This window comes from Lygodium microphyllum, chromosome 27, assembly GCF_053477565.2.
Source record: "Lygodium microphyllum isolate KBCC chromosome 27, Lygodium_microphyllum_v1.1.10, whole genome shotgun sequence".
Classification (NCBI taxonomy): Eukaryota; Viridiplantae; Streptophyta; class Polypodiopsida; order Schizaeales; family Lygodiaceae; genus Lygodium; species Lygodium microphyllum.
The window spans coordinates 92,548,705-92,566,605 of NC_141161.1; the positions used below are offsets into that span (position 1 = coordinate 92,548,705).

Consider the following 17,901-nt stretch of genomic DNA (forward strand, 5'->3'; position numbering starts at 1 on the left):
AAGAGATAAGATGTTAAACATAATAGGCAAATAGAGCAAGAGAGAGTATGGCCCCTGCATGACATCCACATCTGTGCACGACATCAACCGCGACTGGCCCCTGCAGCATGAGGCCTCCTCTGTGCCCTACTGCAAAACACAAACCAGATTGCCATCAAGACGATTGTTGCATGCACACAATCGCTTCCTTGCGGAAGTACTTTCATGAGTGGTTTCAAGTTATATCTAGCAGAACAAGCTCCTTACAAAGGTCAATCCAAATCGAAGGCTCTTCCTCAAGGCCTTTCAATTGAGTCTCTCATCGTCGACTACCTCAAGAAAGTATCACAATTTATCCTGCATTACCTGAGGGACAGGCATGGTGGGCAATTGATGATGAAGGATATTCAATGGTGTCTTTCCGCGCCAGCAATATGGGTAGAAGCTGCCAAGCAAAAGATGAGGAAATGTGCTCAGGAAGCTGGTATGGTCAAGGGAGTGTCAAGTAGAACATGCTCAGAGGATGCTAGCCCTCATCTATTAAGAGTAGTTCTGGAGCCAGAGGCTGCATCTTTGCATTGTCTCCAAAATGCTAGATTCCTATCCATCAGAGAAGGAGAAAAGTTTGTTGTGGTTGATGTGGGCAGAGCCACTATTGATTTGCTGGAGGGTGAGGATTTGCAAAAATCTGAGGTTGATGCTACAGCGTTAGATGCGACCTTATTGTGGCTTCAAAACTAATGAATGATCTACATTTCAATAATTATCCTTGGACCTAATGCTAGTCCGCTTGTCCAGATTTCTTTAGTATATTTAGGATAAAGGAGCCAATAAAGTGATACTTAACATTAATAAGGCAATAGCTCAGTTGTGAAATGGTCTTGGTCCAAGTTGCTTATATTGTTAGCCCATGCCAGTACCCAAAAAGTGTCACCTGATTGATAGCTGTCTTTTTACAGACTCCTCTACCCTGTAGTGTTCTGACTTTGCATTGTAAGCCTTGTGTATTCCAACCTCCCATGCCAATGAGAGAGGGAGAGGAGAGAGAAAAATGAATGAGAGAGAGGAGAGAGAAAAAGGAATGAGAGAGGGCAAGGAAGGGAGAGGAATGAGAGAGAGAGGAGAGAGAAAAAAGAGAGAGGGAAGGAGAGGAATGAGAGGGAGAGGAGAGAGAAAAGGAAATAAGAGAGGGAGAGGAGAGAGAAAAATGAATGAGAGAGAGAGAGAGGAGAGAGAAAAATGAATGAGAGAGGGCAAGGGAGAGAGAGGAATGAGAGAGAGAGGAGAGAGAAAAAGAGAGAGGGAGGGAGAGGAATGAGAGGGAGAGGAGAGAGAAAAGGAAATGAGAGAGAGAGAGGAGAGAGAAAAAGAGAGAGCGATGAGAGAAAGAGAGAAAATGATAGTGGGATAGACTTATTTGTTTTGTTACCTCTTGGTAACATAGACCTATAAGTAGATAGTTTAGCAAGGGCTGATCTCATTGAAGATGAGATGGATCATTCACTGTAACATACTTAATTTGCTTATTGATTTAATGTGTATTCCTAACTCTATGATTTTTATCATGCGCACACGTGCATACTCAAGAATCAATAGTCAATTTTAAAGCTAAATCGAATTTTCCATAATAAAAAGGAAGTATCTTTTATCATCTTCAAGTACGTAGAGAAATTACGAGATACATATTGCAATGCTTGCTACTAATTGTAAGGTTTGTGTCGCTTGCCGCTAATTACTTATATCAGGCTTGTCAACTAGAGAAACTGTCATTCATTAGAGAGCAATGAAAAAGTAATTATTAACTCTATTTTTTTAATTCAATGATTCAATGTGTTTTCTTAATTCTATGGTTTTTATCATGTGCACATGTGCATGCTCAAGAATCAATTTCAGGTGGTTAAATAATTATTAACTTTGGTTTTTTAATTATGTGAATTGCTAATTTTAGGTGGTTATATAATTGTGTGTTTACTGGCGCATCTATATTAACGTCTATTTGCACGGATATATAGACGCAAAATTCGCATCTATTTACACGCACGTTTTCACGCACTTATAGACGCTATGATAGACGCGCCCGACTTTGCGTGTCTAACATGCGCATCTATGCGTCGTTTCTGTTGTAGTGGTTGTCTCTAATAGCTCAGGGTAAGGTACTCTTTGAAAAAATCATTTTCCACAATTGAGTATGTAGGATAAACAATCTTAGATTCAAGACAAAATTCTTTCAATATTACTTTTAGTTAGAGCAACTTGCAACTTTTGGAAGAAAATTCTGAACACAAGGATCAAGTTTTGTCAAGAAACCAGTGTGCTTATCAAATCTCAACCTTGAGAGAATGGTATGCAACAAAGGGGTCCGAGATGCTTGTTTTCACAATTTTGGATTCTAACACTAGTCAAAATAACTCTTCGCTTCCCCAATTAGTGCAGCACCGCATTTTCAAGACTCAAAGACCAAACATAAAACATAAGATACAAGAATTCCTCTCTTCATCTCCTTTCTATCATCATCACACATCAACAATACCAAGCATGAGTTCTCCAAGCTTAATCCAAACACATAAAAATTACAACATAAGAGAATAGCTTCATGAAACCAACCTAATTTGTCCTTTAAAGCACCATTATGTACTTTGGAAGAGAAAATATATTGTTTTAATTTAGATAAGAATTGTGGTTGGTGCCCCTCCTTGTGAACTCGCCAGCCGGAGGAAGAGGACGGTGATTCCTTTTAGGGGATAGAGGCAAATTGTGAAAGATAAAAGACCTGTGAATGATTTCTGATCGAGCATCTCGTCGACTTCAACAAGCATCGAAGTGAAACAATTTCTCCTAAATTGTCGTGCGTAGGCGGAGGGACTCGGGAGTCGGGAGAGCAGCTGGCTCACTCCAACCCGGGGCCAGGACTCAACTAGCCTGTCATGACGTCTAGCGAGCTATTAAATGCACGTCAACTTTCAAGCCTTCAATAATTTGCGAAACCCAGGCCCGCCACCCTGCTCCCCGCTAACCACAATTTTTTAAAAAAGAAACCACAAAAAACATACCAAAAAAAGAAAAGAGTCTAATGAGTCCATGGCGTGAGAGTCGCCGCAGTAGAATTAGTGCACTGGTCAGTCACGACTCACCACAAAGAGAGAGAGCACGTTAGAGCGAACTGTTGGGGTTGGAGCCTGGAGGGCATGGCAACCGGATTACAGCAGGCGCACTTGGCTCGGATTCTGCGGGATCCAAATCTGCTGGAGGACATGCAGGAGAATCTGTTTCAGAATGTGCGAATTCTGGTGGTTGGGAAGTCAGGCTGCGGAAAGTCCACTCTCATCCGATTGATGATGGAGGAGGGCGCCATGAGGAAGATGCACCAGGAATTACCGATCACATCTGATCGTTCTAGTTTATCCTCTAGCCTTACGGCGCCGGCAGCCAGACATGACGGCCGTGCCGGCGTGCAGGACGTGTGGAGGGAGTGGAAGCACCCGGACGTACCGATCACCTTCCACGACACCAACGGCATGGACAACCGAGGAGCATCACGCCTACACGACATCAAAGACTTCCTGGAAATGCGCCAGCGCGGTACGAAATCGACCAGCTTTGTCGAGAGAGTCCACCTCGTCTGGTACGTCGTGCAATCCACCGACAACCGAGTAGCGGAGGACGGCGGTCTCATGAAGCTCATCAGCGGATACGACATCCCCATGCTGCTGGTCATGACCCACAAGGACGCCAAGGCCGACCTGAAAAAGTCCAGTAAACAGTCGCTGCTGAAGTTAGTGGGGAACTCCTCGAAAGCGGCTTTCCTCGAGGATCACCTGGTCCGCGTCGGCAACGACGTGGAAGAAGGGATCCTGGACCTGAAGGGTTTGAGGAGGCTCAACCAGGAGACCCAGGAGCTCCTGCAGGAGCAACAGAAGTTCACGTGGGCGGCCGCGCAGGCCATCGACATGGAGTCCAAGCTGGCACAGTCCGCGGAGCTCATCGTCAAGCTTAAGCGGTCGTCCATCCTCTCGGGTTTCTTCCTGGCCGCCATTCCCGCAGCCCATCAGAGCACCATTATCGCACTCTTCATCAAGATTCACCACGGGCTTTGCCGGATATGGCAGGTGCCTAGGAATCTCGAATCCGCTTTGTGGAGCTGCTTCTTCGTCCAGGAGAGCGGTCACTACGTGATGAGACGCCTGATTCCCAATCTCGTCGCCGCTGCGGCACTAGGCGTTGCCGTGGCCTCGACAGTCCTCACGGCGGGAATGGCTGCCCCGCTTGTGGCTGGAGTGATGCTTCCAGCTGGAATGAGGGAGTGCAAGGCCACCCCGACCATCTTCATGACCTACTCGCTCTTGGTCCTCGGTGGCATTCTGCATGTCCAGTGCGAGAATGGTGTCCTGGGCGGCTGGAGTAAGCACGTCGACACCCCAGTTGAGACCTTCTCTCGACAATGCGTTACCTTCTCCACATCCACCAATTACAAGAACCAATTGCTGCCCCTTGTCCGGAAGCACCGGTGCCTTTGGGACTCCGTTGCACGCACTAACAGTGAATCTGAGGTGATCAAGAACCAAATCATCGACTTCTACAAGCATCTCGTCAAAACAAGACCAGATAGCTTCTTCACTCTAATACGGACGACCGAGGAGAAGGTGAACTCCACCGACCTTAATTATTCAGTCAGAGTCTAACAAAAAACTGCCGAAAGCACTGTTCAAGGATCTCCCGAGTCCTTTGGTTGTATAAGGATCTCTTATCCTACTACTATTTTACTTGTGCAGAGCTTATTAATGTGGATGAACTTCCTCTTTCGATTGCTTTTGAGAGTCATGATGTTTGAATATAATGTGCACTGATGATGATGATCAATCGTTTTGGTCAAAGGATGTGGAACATAGTCCAAATATGCCGCTTGCTCAAACAAACATTGGGGGTTACAACATGCCAAGACCTTCTAAGCACTCACCCCCTCCCCCAGCAAACGATCTCAACAAAACTTCATGGAAAATGCAAAATGAGGTATGTCTATTGATCTTGATCAAGAAATTTTCTCAAGTATGATACATGATCATTTTCTAACATCAATAGAAGGAATGATCTCTTTCTCCAAATCCATCTAACTTTTTTTTTGTTAAACTAGCAAGTTTGGATCTTTCAGTGCAAGTACACAGAGAAAAAAAGAATGATTAATTCTATTCATGGAGAAAAAGTTCTCACACGCACCCTTAACCTTAGGGCTTCACTATCCATTAGCCCTATGTGCCATATGTACTTAAGCTCTAACTATAAGATTCATGATGTGTGAGTTTCACATTTAGTAAAACAAATCTATTCTCTTTGGAAATCTAGAAGTGTTTTCTCAAATCCTATAAATCACATCCTTTTATTAATATGTCTATATATATACTTCTATGAACACTAGGCCGCTTCGAAGCTTCCCTAGCACGAAGTAGCAAGCAAAGTTGCTATTGCAAAGCAACTTCACTCGATAATCCATTTCTCCTCTTTCGCTCCCCTCTTTTCCCCCTTTGTTTCTAATTTTCTCTTTCTTTCTCCCTCTCTCCCCCATTTCCCTATATTTAACTTTTTTTCTCTCTCTATCTCTCTTTGCCTTTAATTTTAGTTTATTTTCTCTCATCTCCTTATTCTCTCTCTCTCTCTCATCAAACATAAAATTCTCTCTCTCTCTCCTTTTCTTCTCCCCCCTCTCTCCTCTCTTTTCCTTCTCTCTCCCTCTTCTCTTTTTTCATCATCATCATCATCATCATCTTCTTCTTCTTCTTCTCTCTCTCTCTCTCTCTCTCTCTCATTATTCTTCTCTCTCCCTTCTTCCCTCCCTCCCTCCCTCAAAGTATAGGAAAAACTATCTCAAATTTTTTAAATTAAAATTGTATTTTTAAATATATTTAATTAAAATAAAAAGAATTTTTTGAGAAGGATTTTAAAAATATTTAATTAAAAGAGGAGAAAAAGGGAGGAAAGTTTAACTTAAAAAGTTCAATATAACTAAGAGGGGGAGAAGAGAGAGAGAGAGAGAGAGAGAGAGAGAGAGAGTGAGGAGAGAGGGAGGAGAGATTCCTTCTCTCTTCATCTCCTCCTTTTTCTTTTTTTCATTCTTCTCTCTCTCTCTCTCTCTTCATTCTCTTTAAATTTTTTCGTTTCTCTCTCTGTTTTAATTTTTTTCCTCTCTCTATAATTCTCTCTATCTCTCCTTTTCTTCTCTCTCTCTCTCTCTCTTCTTCTCCCCCCTCTCCTCTTTTTTTATTCTCTTTCTCTCTTTCTTTCCTCTTTTTTCATTTTTTATTCTCTCTCTTTTAAATTTGGTCTTTCCTTTCTTTATAATTCTCTCTCTCTCTATGTTCTCTCTCTACCTTTTTTATTTTAGTTTATTTTCTCATCTCCTTGTTCTCTCTCCCTCTCCCTGCTTTTCATCTCTCTCTTTCTCTCTCCCCTATCTCCCTACTTTTCTTCTCTCTCTCTCTCCCCTTTTATTCTCCCCCCTCTCTCCTCTCTTTTTCTTCTCTCTCCCTCTCCTCCTTTTTTCTTTTTTTGTTCTTCTTCTTCTCTTTCTCTCTTTATTCTCTCTTTATTTTTTTATTTTCTCCCTCTCTCTCTCTCTTTTAAATTTTATCTCTCTCTTTTCTTCTTCTTCTCTCACTCCTTTTCTTCTTTCCTCGCTTTTCTTCTCTCCCCCCCTTTTCTTCTCCCCCTCTCCTCTCTTTTCCTTCCCTTTCTCTCTCTCTCTCCTCTTTTTTCCTTTCCTATTCTCTCTCTCTCTCTCTCTCTCTCTCTCTCTCTCTCTCTCTCTTTTAAATTTGATCTTTCCTCCCTCTATAATTCTCTCTTTTTGTTCCCCTCCTCTCTCTCTCTCTCTCTCTCTTCTTTTTCTTCTTCTTTTGTCCCTTGCCCCCTCTCTCTCTTCACATTTTATTTTAGTTTATTTTCTTTTTCTCTCTCTCTCTCCTTTTTTTCTCTCCTCTTCTCTTCTCCCCCCTCTCTCCTCTCTTTTCCTTCTCTCTTCCTCTTCTTTTTTTCCTTTTCTTTCTTCTTCTTCTCTCTCTCTCTTTCTTCATTCTCTCTTTATTTTTTTATTTTCTCTCTTTCCCTCTCTTTTATTTTTTTTACTATCTCTCTATAATTCTCTCTCTTTTTCTTCTTCTTCTCTCTCTCATTTTATTCTCTCTCCTCTTCTTCTCACCCCTCTCTCCGCTCTTTTGCTTCTCTCTCTAATGTAGACGGGCATAGGTGAAGAAATGGTGAGAATAGGAAGGAATAAGGAAAGAGTCTAGGCTAAAATGGCCGGTCATGTAAAAAAAAGATCGGGTAATTTACTCATCAATATATGTGTGCATCACGTGGGTTCAAAATAAGGTATTTTTAAAATACCATTTTTATACATTTTTTACATACAAAAGGGTGTAATATAAAAGAGTTATTCACAGATTGGATAGAAAAGGGTTATGTTTTATGCAAGAAAAAATCACAGATAAGGATATTTATAAATAGGCCTTGAACACATGTGATGTAGAGGATATACATATAGTAACTTCCTCGAGATGGGCACCCAAAAGAGGAGGAGGTCATGTATAAAAAGGCAAAATAGTGAATGAATAAGATCATTCTTGTGTGTGGTCAAAACTAGCTCTTGTCTTCTTCTCCTTCTTCTTGTTCTTACTTTCTTGAGCTTGTGCTTTTAGAGAGGGAGTGTGAGGGAGTAAGTGTGTGAGAGTAAGGGACTATGGTGGAGAAGCTCTCCATCTTATTCTTATCTTCTCTTGTCTCACGCACAGCTATAGAGCTTGAGGATCAAGCTTACTTGAGGTCGCATCTTGGATTGTGGAGCTACCAGAGTGCTTGTGGGAGGGGGCAACTTGATCAAGCATGGAGGTAAGCTCACTACACTTGTAGATATGAGAGTCCACACAACTATGTGAGAGGTAGTGATTGGACTTGGCTTGAAACGCTTGAAGCAATAAGTGGTCCATGGGTCTTGGTAGTTGATCGAGAAGCTACACCATTTTGATTCCGTTGTTGGGACAAGGGATTCAAGCTTTGAGTGCTTGCATACTTAAAAATCGAGCGATGAAGTAAGAGTTCAACTTCAAAATGGCACTTAATTATAAGTAGGAAGTAAGGGAGTCATAGGCTATTCGATCTCTTTTATGGATAAGTTTAGGAAGCAAGGGAATCATAGGCTATTCGATCTCTTTTATAAGTAGGAAGTAAGGGAGTCATAGGCTATTCCATCTCTTTTATGGATAAGTTCAAGTTTAGGAAGCTTTTAGTGCATTGGTTAGAGTAGGAGTTGTGTATTTTCTAACAGATTTGGGACACTAAGATTTGAAAAATAAGAAAAAATAAGGAAAAGATAACTCTTTGTATAATTGAAAATAGGGAAGCAAGGAATTAGATTTTGCATATCAAGGAAGGAAAATAGAGGATAAGGGGAGAAAGAGAGAACATAAAAGGTGAAGCAAGGGGCAGAGAGAGCTCATTTGCATTCAGGGAGATTGAGAGAGAGCTAGTGAGAGAGAGACATGGAGTGATAGGTTCATAGACTACTGCACCAATGATCCTTATCCTTGACGCTTCCAGCTCTTCCAGGTATGTTTGAATCCTAGTTTTTGATTGTTCTATTGGTCTAGACTCCTAGATGAATTAAAGAGTGGCATTAAATCATTGAATAGAGCGTTTTTACCATTTGGAAAAATTTCAGGCGCCGCTCAGACGGTGACCACAAGCCTTGGATGACCAATTCGTGACTATGGCTCGAACATCCAAACCACTTAAGTAACCCACTCGGACATCTGACTCAGACGAGATAAAACCACTTGGCCTCCGACAGCCACTCGGCCACTTGAACAAGTATCCCTCATCCCTGACCACTCCAACATCTGAACCCACAACTTAGACAGCCAAGTTTGGAACTCGAACTAATTGTCCAAAACCCTGTCTGATTGGATTTTAACCCTTCAGGGGCTTGTTAGGACTTGGTTCCAACTGACCAATAGCCAGGCTAGAACCCGTAAATTAGACCATAATATTATTTTTACTTAGAGAAAGGAGGAATCTCAACCTAGTAGTCTGTGGGAGACTGAAAGATTGGACCTTTGGCCACTATTTGTGATTAGAGACCCAAGATGACTCCTTGGTGTTGAGCCAAACACACCAACAATCAGGACTTTGGATAGACTTCTATTGTTTCAAAAGTTGCAACTCACTTCGATGATAATCTCTGACCTTTTCTCTCAACATTCCACTATAACTAACTAAGTATCCTCCTCTCCAACCCAAGAAAGCAAGAATACAAGACTAGCTCGAGTTGTAGTGAACTTGCCTAACTTACCTTCTTGCGTTCGATGACTCAAAGGCTCAAAGATGGTTCCATAACCATGATCAACACAATCCAATGCCATCATTCCTTCACATCCACAACCAAGCATACCACCGAATCGAAGACCTAGAAGAGAAGACAAGAAAAGCAAGATGATGATGAAGAGCTTCAACTTCCCTCAGTCCCTCACTCAACACATCTCTCAATCACTCTCAACACAATGGAAGCAAGATGATAGAATGGAAAGATAGAATAGAAATCTTGAGTAGTCACACTGATAGAGCTTTCGCAGCATGGATGTGCCAAAAGGGTGAATACAATTGAGACCTCTCACCCTTATATAAACCAAGAATTAGACTAGGATTAGGGATTGTGCCCCTTTTTCTTTTTGTGTTTAGGGTTTGCATCCTCCTCTTGAGCATCCTACCCACTTTGTGGCCTCTAGGCCATCAATCATCATTGCATGTATTAACCTTAGCCTAATTAGATCAAGCTTAAGATATTCTAATTACAAATACATGTGCGCAACCCATGCAATAGTTCCATGCAATAGTTGCGGGTGTGACAAACACAATTATGAGTGATAGATGCAATCTACACGAGAGTGAGTGTGTCTCTCACAAAGTAATACATCCATGATAATGTGGTGATGTCCATCATCCCTAAAATACAGTAGTTGGCACTTATGCTTTCTGTAGCCTTCTCAAAATACCATTAATAGCTGGACACTTGATAGACCATCTATCATGACACATAGAGAACCCAGTTTCAACTGGTCGGGAGTAATCAAGAGAGAGCAGGAAACTAATTGATGAATTTGATGCCATAAAGGGTCACACTCTGAAGTATAGGCATTTAAGCATGTGTGAAAGCTAGAAAGCCTGATTTTGCACAATGCACATCAAGACACATTGCTGGTGTATAAGTATTGCACATTTGTGAACTATTGATTAACAAGGAACACACTAAGGGGAATTAATCTAAAAATGAATCCACCAATAGGAGTACAACCCCAAGAATTTGACAAGGGACCCAAAAAACCAAGAATAAAGACATAGAGGGGACTAAACCATCACATTACTGAGAGAAGAAAATGCTCACTAAGATTAGGGATACGTCTCTAATTGGCTTAGTTGACCTCATAGATGCACTAGTGGGTCGTGAGGCAACTAATATAGCAGGCACCAGCTCAAATGAGAATAGTTTTAGACCTCAACCTTGACCTTAACATGGGTGAGCACCCCGACGACATCTAGAAACTTGTCACACAATATGACTAGCAGATGAGGATAGCGCACCATGGACGACCAATTGGCATATATCATAGTCAACCTTAAGGAAGAGAGGAGACTGGAAAGGATGGCACTGTAGTGTATTATAAGTTATAGCCAGGAGAAAAGGGCTCAAAGTTTGTATCATGAGTGAGAGCTCAATGAGGTTCATAGGATCCTAGCCATATCAAGCAGGAATAGAATGGGAGGCAATGGAAATAGGGAGAGAGTCTTGGAAGCTGATCTTATAGTAAGTGCACTGCTCACCAAAAGATTACTAGATAATATCAGCGCTAAACAAAGTGGGAGGGCCTTGGTAGCATCATTACGAGCTACCTTAAATGCAAGGAACCAAATAAAAATACTCATATTTGCAAAGCAACCTGATAAATACCAGACAAGAAATTACCCCTACAACTTCGTCGAGCAGATTGAGCTGGTCTGTGAGGCTAATAATCTCAGGGACCCCACTCAGTGAGCACATGCATTTGGTCTTTGCTTGGGAGATAAGGGATGGACTTAGTTCACTAGTCTAGACAATGATAAATGTAATAACTTCACCCAGATGAAGGATCTCTTCATCAAGAGATTCTCGGAGGTAGAATACTCCAATAACCTCATTGTTAAGCTAATGAATGTCTACCAAAAAGACAAAGAGGACATACGAGAGTACATCACTCATGTGAGGAGTCTCTATAAGAGAATACTTGTAGTTGAGCAACCAATGAGAGAGCAGTCTCTATTGTAGTCATTAATGAGATCTGCAATGAAGGCCCTTGCAAACAACTCAAAACTACAAAGGGATGTACTTGCAAGAGTCTTTGAGAAAGCCATATGAGTAGATGACTTGCTTAGGAAGAGAAGCTCTCAGACGGTGTAGCAAAGTAGCAATGCCATTAGAAACATTGAGAGAGTTGTCGCAACTAGTGAATGAGCAATCTCCAGTGAATAGGAAAAAGGGAAGAGTGTTGACCAGACCCAAGCTATAGTGGAGCTTTCTAGACTGCAAGAGTCAATACAAAGACTAGTGCCGCCCCACGTGCAATGTGTGCACTTTGGAGGGAATCACCTACCCTTTGAATGCCCCAATCCTAGATCAAGGCCTTGTGTCAATTGTGGTAGATTTTAGCATGATGCCCTGCAGTGCTAGCTACCAAGAAGGTTGCCTTACACAAGAGCCTTACACTCAACCATATTATCCAGGAGTTAGACAACCATATTTTGGAAGGGGAGCCCCTTTGGCCCTCCATGTGCCCAACAATTCAAAGCTAGTCACCCCCAAGATAGTTCTCAACATAGATATCAACCCTATAGGAATCCCTAAACCTCCAATACCTATTGTGACCCATCCATCGAGCAAAGCTCTAGTGCACTTTATAGAGGAACCACTAGAGGAAGATTCTTACTTGAACCATGAAGAAGGCTATCCCATGTTGATGGACTATAGATCCGTGCTGGTCATGGCCTTAAGCAGAGGAAGAGGTAGAGGCCTAGGAGGAGTTTAGACCTAGAAACCCATAACATATTGGACATGTGTCCAATCCAAGGCATAGCTCATCTTCCTGCCCTAAAAAGAAGCAAGAAAATAGAGAGAAGGCTAACTTGAGATGCCCCAAATGTGGAGTCAAAAATATGTTTGCTGACTACTCTAAGTGAAAGCCCTCCACTATATTGGCAAACAATCGTACCATCTGTGCTGCTCGGACTCTTTTGTGTCGAGTCGCATGACAATGATGCTACACCTATTCCCTTAAATGTCATGACACGAGCTCAAACCAAGCAAGCCGATATCTCACTACTACCTGGGCCTAGCAACTTGGATGCATCCTCCATAGGAAATAAGAGTTGATGACGGAGGAAAAAGAAAACCGAGGCAAAAATAATGCTCAAGCCCAAGAGTGAGACCACATTAACCAAGGGAAAGCAAGTCATAGGTGCTGAAGTAGAAACATCTAGTCCTAAGATGAGAGAGAAGGGAACCCTAAGGTTGGAGAGTACCCTGGCCCCAACTAGCAGCTGAAGGTTGCAAATAAGGTCAAGGAATGGATAAAAGAAACACAAGCTTACCTATCAAGATGCCAAACCTATAGTTGAGGAAGATATTAATAAACTCTCAACCATGAGCCCACTAGTCTCACCCACATATTTGAGGGTAGGAGAGACAATGCCACCATGTGAACAACTGCATGGGTAGAATGAGAGGGCCAAGAATACACAAACAGTTCAAGAACAATGGCAAGGAGTCCATGAAGTTGAGGAGGAAAAGAGGGATGGCAAATTACTAACCACACTCATAACAACTCGTGTGACCTTGTCATTGGGAGAACTATTAGAGAAAACTCCACACTTTGGCAAGAATTGAAGTGATGGGTAGAACACAATAGTGACTATAAGCCACAAGACTTTCTAGACCATGACACCGTGATACACGTACCAAGCGTGACACTGAATCCCATGATGAAGAAGTGTAGTTCTTGAGTGAGATTGGAATATCTATCTTTTTTTGAGCGAGTGTTGTTCTTGATAAGTGAAAATTCTTAGACTCTCAATAGTCAACTAGGTTGTAGAAATTATATTTAGGAATTTGGGCTATTTATCATGCTTTGGGAAAGTATAGTCTTGATATTTAAACTCATGTGTAGTATGTTGTTGCATAGGCTAAGTAGTGTGTAGTAGTTATTTTTCATACTTTAAGACTTGGGGAAGTTACTCTATGTCAGCTATATGTATATCCCCTATATCACCTACATTCATGGCCTATTTCTAAATATCCTTATCTATGAATTTTTCCCGAATAAAACATAACCCTTTTCTATTCAATTTGTAAATAACCCTTTTATATTACACTTTTCTATATGTAAAAAAATGGAATTTTAAAAATACCTTATTTTGAACCCATGTGATGCACACATATATTCATGAGTAACTTACCCGAGCTGTAAGAATAATAATTATGCTTTCACATGTACCATGAGGTACAATACTTGAGATTTGTGGTTAGTAAGTAACTCTTGGATTAGTTGCCCCATTGTTGGGAAAAACTACTTACTAAGAAGTATAATTAATTTTTTAGATTCTTGTACTTGTTTCACATGCGGTTCTAGAATTGGAAATTGTATACTATCTTAGCGACTATATGTCCTTGAGCTAAATCCACAATTGTATTTGACAACTTTCTAGTTTGGTTTTTGTTTTCTTGTATGTTTAATTGTTTCACATTTGTTTATTATAGACTAGAGCTTCTAGATATGAACCCTCAAAAATATTAGAGGTCATTGCTTGGCTTGATAGTTGTGTGGGTCGCTTAAGACATAACATAGGCACCAATCCTAAACACCATATTTATCTATATTGCTACTAAGATTTCACTCAAATCTCTACATATACTCTTCATACACATTTGAGCCATGTCATCAATTAGCAATAATAATCAATCAATCTATTAATGATTACAAATTTGCATGTAGCTAGAGGAGTGCTATAATATATTAGCCTACTAATCGTAAAATAATGAGATTATAACCCTTAGTAAAATTGAAAAGTGATTTAAGGCAATGAATATTCAAGCATGCAAAAATATGTACTCCAAATAAATTGTATGCATATAAGGAGGGTTTAAGACTTGAGCCTTAATCTTTGCAAGCACATGCAATTTTATGGTGGGGGACATAGACCATTGCTTACTCGTTTTCTCTCTCTTTGAAAAACAATAAAAGTGCACATTCAATGACAAAATGTATTTTGTGATACTATCACACGACCCTTCTACATATTAGATCTAAGCCACTTTCTAATAATCATAATACTAACATTCATTTTGTAGGATTATGATGCATCATTTAACAATATGGAGTCAACCATGTGGACTCCAGAAAGTCATCAGGTATCTCCTTTAATTGTACAAGGATCTCTAATCTTAGTACTTGTTTACTTGCACATGGTTTATCAATGTAGATGAGCTTTCTATATTGGTTGGTTTTGAAAGCCATGATGTTTGAATATAATGTGCATTAATGATTGATCATTTTGGTCTTAGGATGTGAAACATAGTCCAAGTGCACCACTTGCCCGAGAAAATAGTGGGAGTTTCAAATGGTTCAAATCTTTCCGACACTCACCCCCTCCTTTTGAAAGAAATGTCAAAAACCAATCATTGGAAATCCAAAATGAGGTATGCTAATTGATATTAACTAGAAAATTTGGTCATGTATGATACGCCATCTTCTAACATCAATAAAAGAGAACATCGCATTCTCCAAATATATCTATCATGTTTTAATTGAACTACGAAGTTTGGATATTTCACTACATATACATATTGAAAAAGATAATGGTTGATTTCATTTAGGTAGAGAAATTTCTCATGCACACCATGAATCTTAGGGGTTCACTATGTATAAAAAACATTTATTACGTGTTCATGCTTTATTTGTAAAGGCCATTCTTTGTGACTTTCTCATTAGTAAAACACACCCATTTGCTAGAAATCTTTATCTCATCTCCACAATCCTAAAAATGATCACCTTTTCTTAGCAAATTTTTACAAAGTGTATAGATTTTTATATGTAAAACTCACATGATAAGCACATATCTTACATGGAGGGTGGATGTCCCAAAATGTGAGCATACCACATGAGCTCAAAAGGGGAATTTTATTTGGAAATATCTTGGTATATTATATAAAATTATTTGGTAATGATTATGTTACTACTTTTGTACTCAATTATAACAATAAAAAAATTGTAAACATTTGATTGTGATACCATGACGTACCCAATTCGAGATTGATGAGCAAGTTTTTAGTGGTGGATGGATTAAATGATGAACCCGTTATCTATCAACCTAATCAATCTTGGATTATGTATTAAAAAGCATAGGTTTAGCATACATTTAGGAAAGAGTATAAAAGTCTAAGAATATAACATGTTCACATCTTATTTAGTTGATTTTTCACTAATGGATTCCTGATTTTGGACCTTGGGCAAAAGCAAAGAGGTGTGTACCTTGCTCCACCATAACAAGAGGTGGGTATCTTGTTGGCATCTACATTTTTCCCATTGTATTTCTTCCATATGATAATCTAAGTATTAACTCTAGCCACCTTGGTTATGGCTTTTGCAATATTTCATGGTTCGTTTTGAGTGTTTCTTGCTTACAAGAAACTATCTTTCTTACATTGGTATTAGAGCAAGTCTTTGATTAACTTGGGACATCATTTTCAAGCTTTTATGTGATTTTGTGCATAAAAGATTGGTTACATTGGTTGAGGATCTAGTCTTTGTCTAGTTATTCCATATAACCATGACTAGGTAGGCTCTACTAAAGTAAAATGTGGCCATTTTGAAGGACATGGACAAGATTTGGAGAAAAGTGGTTGTCTTCTTGCCATTTTAGTAGGTTGTGACCTTTTCTCAAGTCATTTTTGGTCCAAGATTCCCTTGAAAATTTCATGGAGTATGTGGATCCTACCTTCCTATATTAGTCTCTCCCCTTGAATGGCCACTTGATCCTACATCTCAGCAACATATAGAGCATGGCTATAACCATCTTGTGGAGCTTTGAGTTTCTCACCTGGATAAGAGTGCTAAATTCATTTTGTGTTGTGTGTGCATGATGACATTTTACTCCATTTTTAAGCATCATGATTGCTTAATCCCTTATTTCAACCTATAAGATGCCTTCTATTGTTTGCCATTGGCAATTATAACTCCCATATTCTGGAATAAGAAGGACATTAGGTGATCAAATCAAAAATAATCAGGATTTCCAACCATAAAGTCATCCTATCAATGCTTATTGGATACTTGAAGCTTCTACAACAAAAATTGATAGACATTATACATATTCGGAGTCAAGAGATGTCATCCATGGCTATTACCAATGGGAAAAATGCTTGAATGGATAATCTTATCTACATTTTCATGTGGATTTTGACATCCTTTGGAATATTGGACTAAGGTTTAACTATAGTACAGATTTAAGGACAAATATTGATCCATTCCTTTATCATTCTCTGCTCCCATAACCCTAGCTATGGTGTAATATGATATCATTTAATATTAAGGAAGATTTTGAGTATTTCTTGGATCGTTTAATTCATTCTCATCCCTATCCACTCAAGGAAGGCTATTAGCCTCATATTGGTCATCCTCCCTCTTGATAGGAGCTATCATCTTCATTTATCCTCTTTGAAGAGTAGGGTTCTTTTAAGCTTGCTTTAATGATGGTAAAATATTGAACAAGAACAATTAATTTGCCTTGGAAAGCCTTCTATATTATATATTTACATGCATTGATCAATATTTTTGATCCGGAGGTCAAATGTGAAGTCAAAAAAGCCTCGTATGATGTGAAGGATATATAGGTTTGTCTATATATGTGTAAAATGAGGAGTTTGCCCCTAGCATGGAAGTTTTCCACCCCCTCCTTTGAAAGAATTTATCCACGTACTACAAAATCAAGTTAGCATAGCCTAATCAAGCTCTTGTAGCTTGGGTTTGAATCACTTCTTTTACTACGATTATTTAAAGAATTAAAAATTACTTAGTAAAGGATGTTTTCATGACATAAAGAGGGGCATTGCTAAATTTTTATGTAGCATGCTTAGCGTGTGATAGAATTTTTTTCTTTTTCCTTGCTTCCCTACCAATTTCCCCTATGCTTGTGTGCCCAAGGAGGGCTAGTATAGTAAGGGTAGGATGTGATGTCATCAAGGTTTCATTATAGCCTTGGACTACACCAACCACCGTGTAGTCATTAGGAGTGAATTGAGCTACCTATGTATAGTAATTCTGAGAAAAAACTACCTAGAATTAAGGGCACAAGGTAGATGGTGACTATAGACCAATCCTTGTGTATGATGTCCCTGAGAGGAGTGGAAGGGTTGGATATTGGGTTTGAGAGGATAATTGATCAACTCAAGGCCTTCTTGGTGGCTACCTAACTAGAAGGAGGTGTGAGAGGATAACTATGAAGGATGCGATGAAGAATCATGCATGTATGTCAAAATAAAATATGATAGTAATTAAACAAACAAAAACATACCGCTTGAATAGATGGAATGTTGGAGGATGGACATATCGACAACCCATCCAATAGACGGATGGACTCTTAAGAAAGTATACATACCATCTGCATTCAAAAGATAATAAAGAGTACCATTCTTTGCACATTTGATCTTAATAAAAATATCCCCATAATGTTTAGAAACTTATGGATTTTTCCTAAAAGATCCTTTTAAAAAATCCCCTCATGTAAATGTTTCTATGACTCTCTTCCAAATTACTAGTTTAATTAAGTCATCCTCTTGAATGCGCATTGTATACTTAC

General features: G+C 39.7%; 2 protein-coding genes across 5 annotated transcripts in view; both read left to right on the plus strand.

Moving 5' to 3' along the window:
- The first annotated feature begins 204 nt into the window (after positions 1-204).
- On the plus strand, positions 205-720 carry LOC148012604 (uncharacterized). Its single transcript, XM_087669175.1, has one exon. It carries the CDS (start codon positions 205-207, stop codon positions 718-720), a length of 516 nt encoding a protein of 171 aa, XP_087525301.1.
- A 2,316-nt stretch (positions 721-3,036) lies between these two features.
- The window catches only part of LOC148012605 (uncharacterized), a 99,862-nt gene continuing 84,997 nt past the window's right edge, over positions 3,037-17,901 (plus strand). For 3 of the 4 annotated variants that reach the window (XM_087669552.1, XM_087669551.1, XM_087669553.1), the window contains exons 1-4: positions 3,037-4,619; positions 4,852-4,986; positions 14,396-14,455; positions 14,609-14,743. In XM_087669552.1, the coding sequence (XP_087525678.1) occupies positions 3,165-4,619; positions 4,852-4,986; positions 14,396-14,455; positions 14,609-14,743 (1,785 nt within the window). In that variant the 5' untranslated portion in view covers positions 3,037-3,164. The remainder of the gene's footprint in view (positions 4,620-4,851; positions 4,987-14,395; positions 14,456-14,608; positions 14,744-17,901) is intronic. The other variant, XM_087669554.1, reaches the window with a different exon arrangement.

Bases quoted from the DNA above. Each gene is read 5' to 3' on its own strand.
- LOC148012604 (XM_087669175.1), top strand. From the start codon at position 205: ATGAGTGGTTTCAAGTTATATCTAGCAGAACAAGCTCCTTACAAAGGT.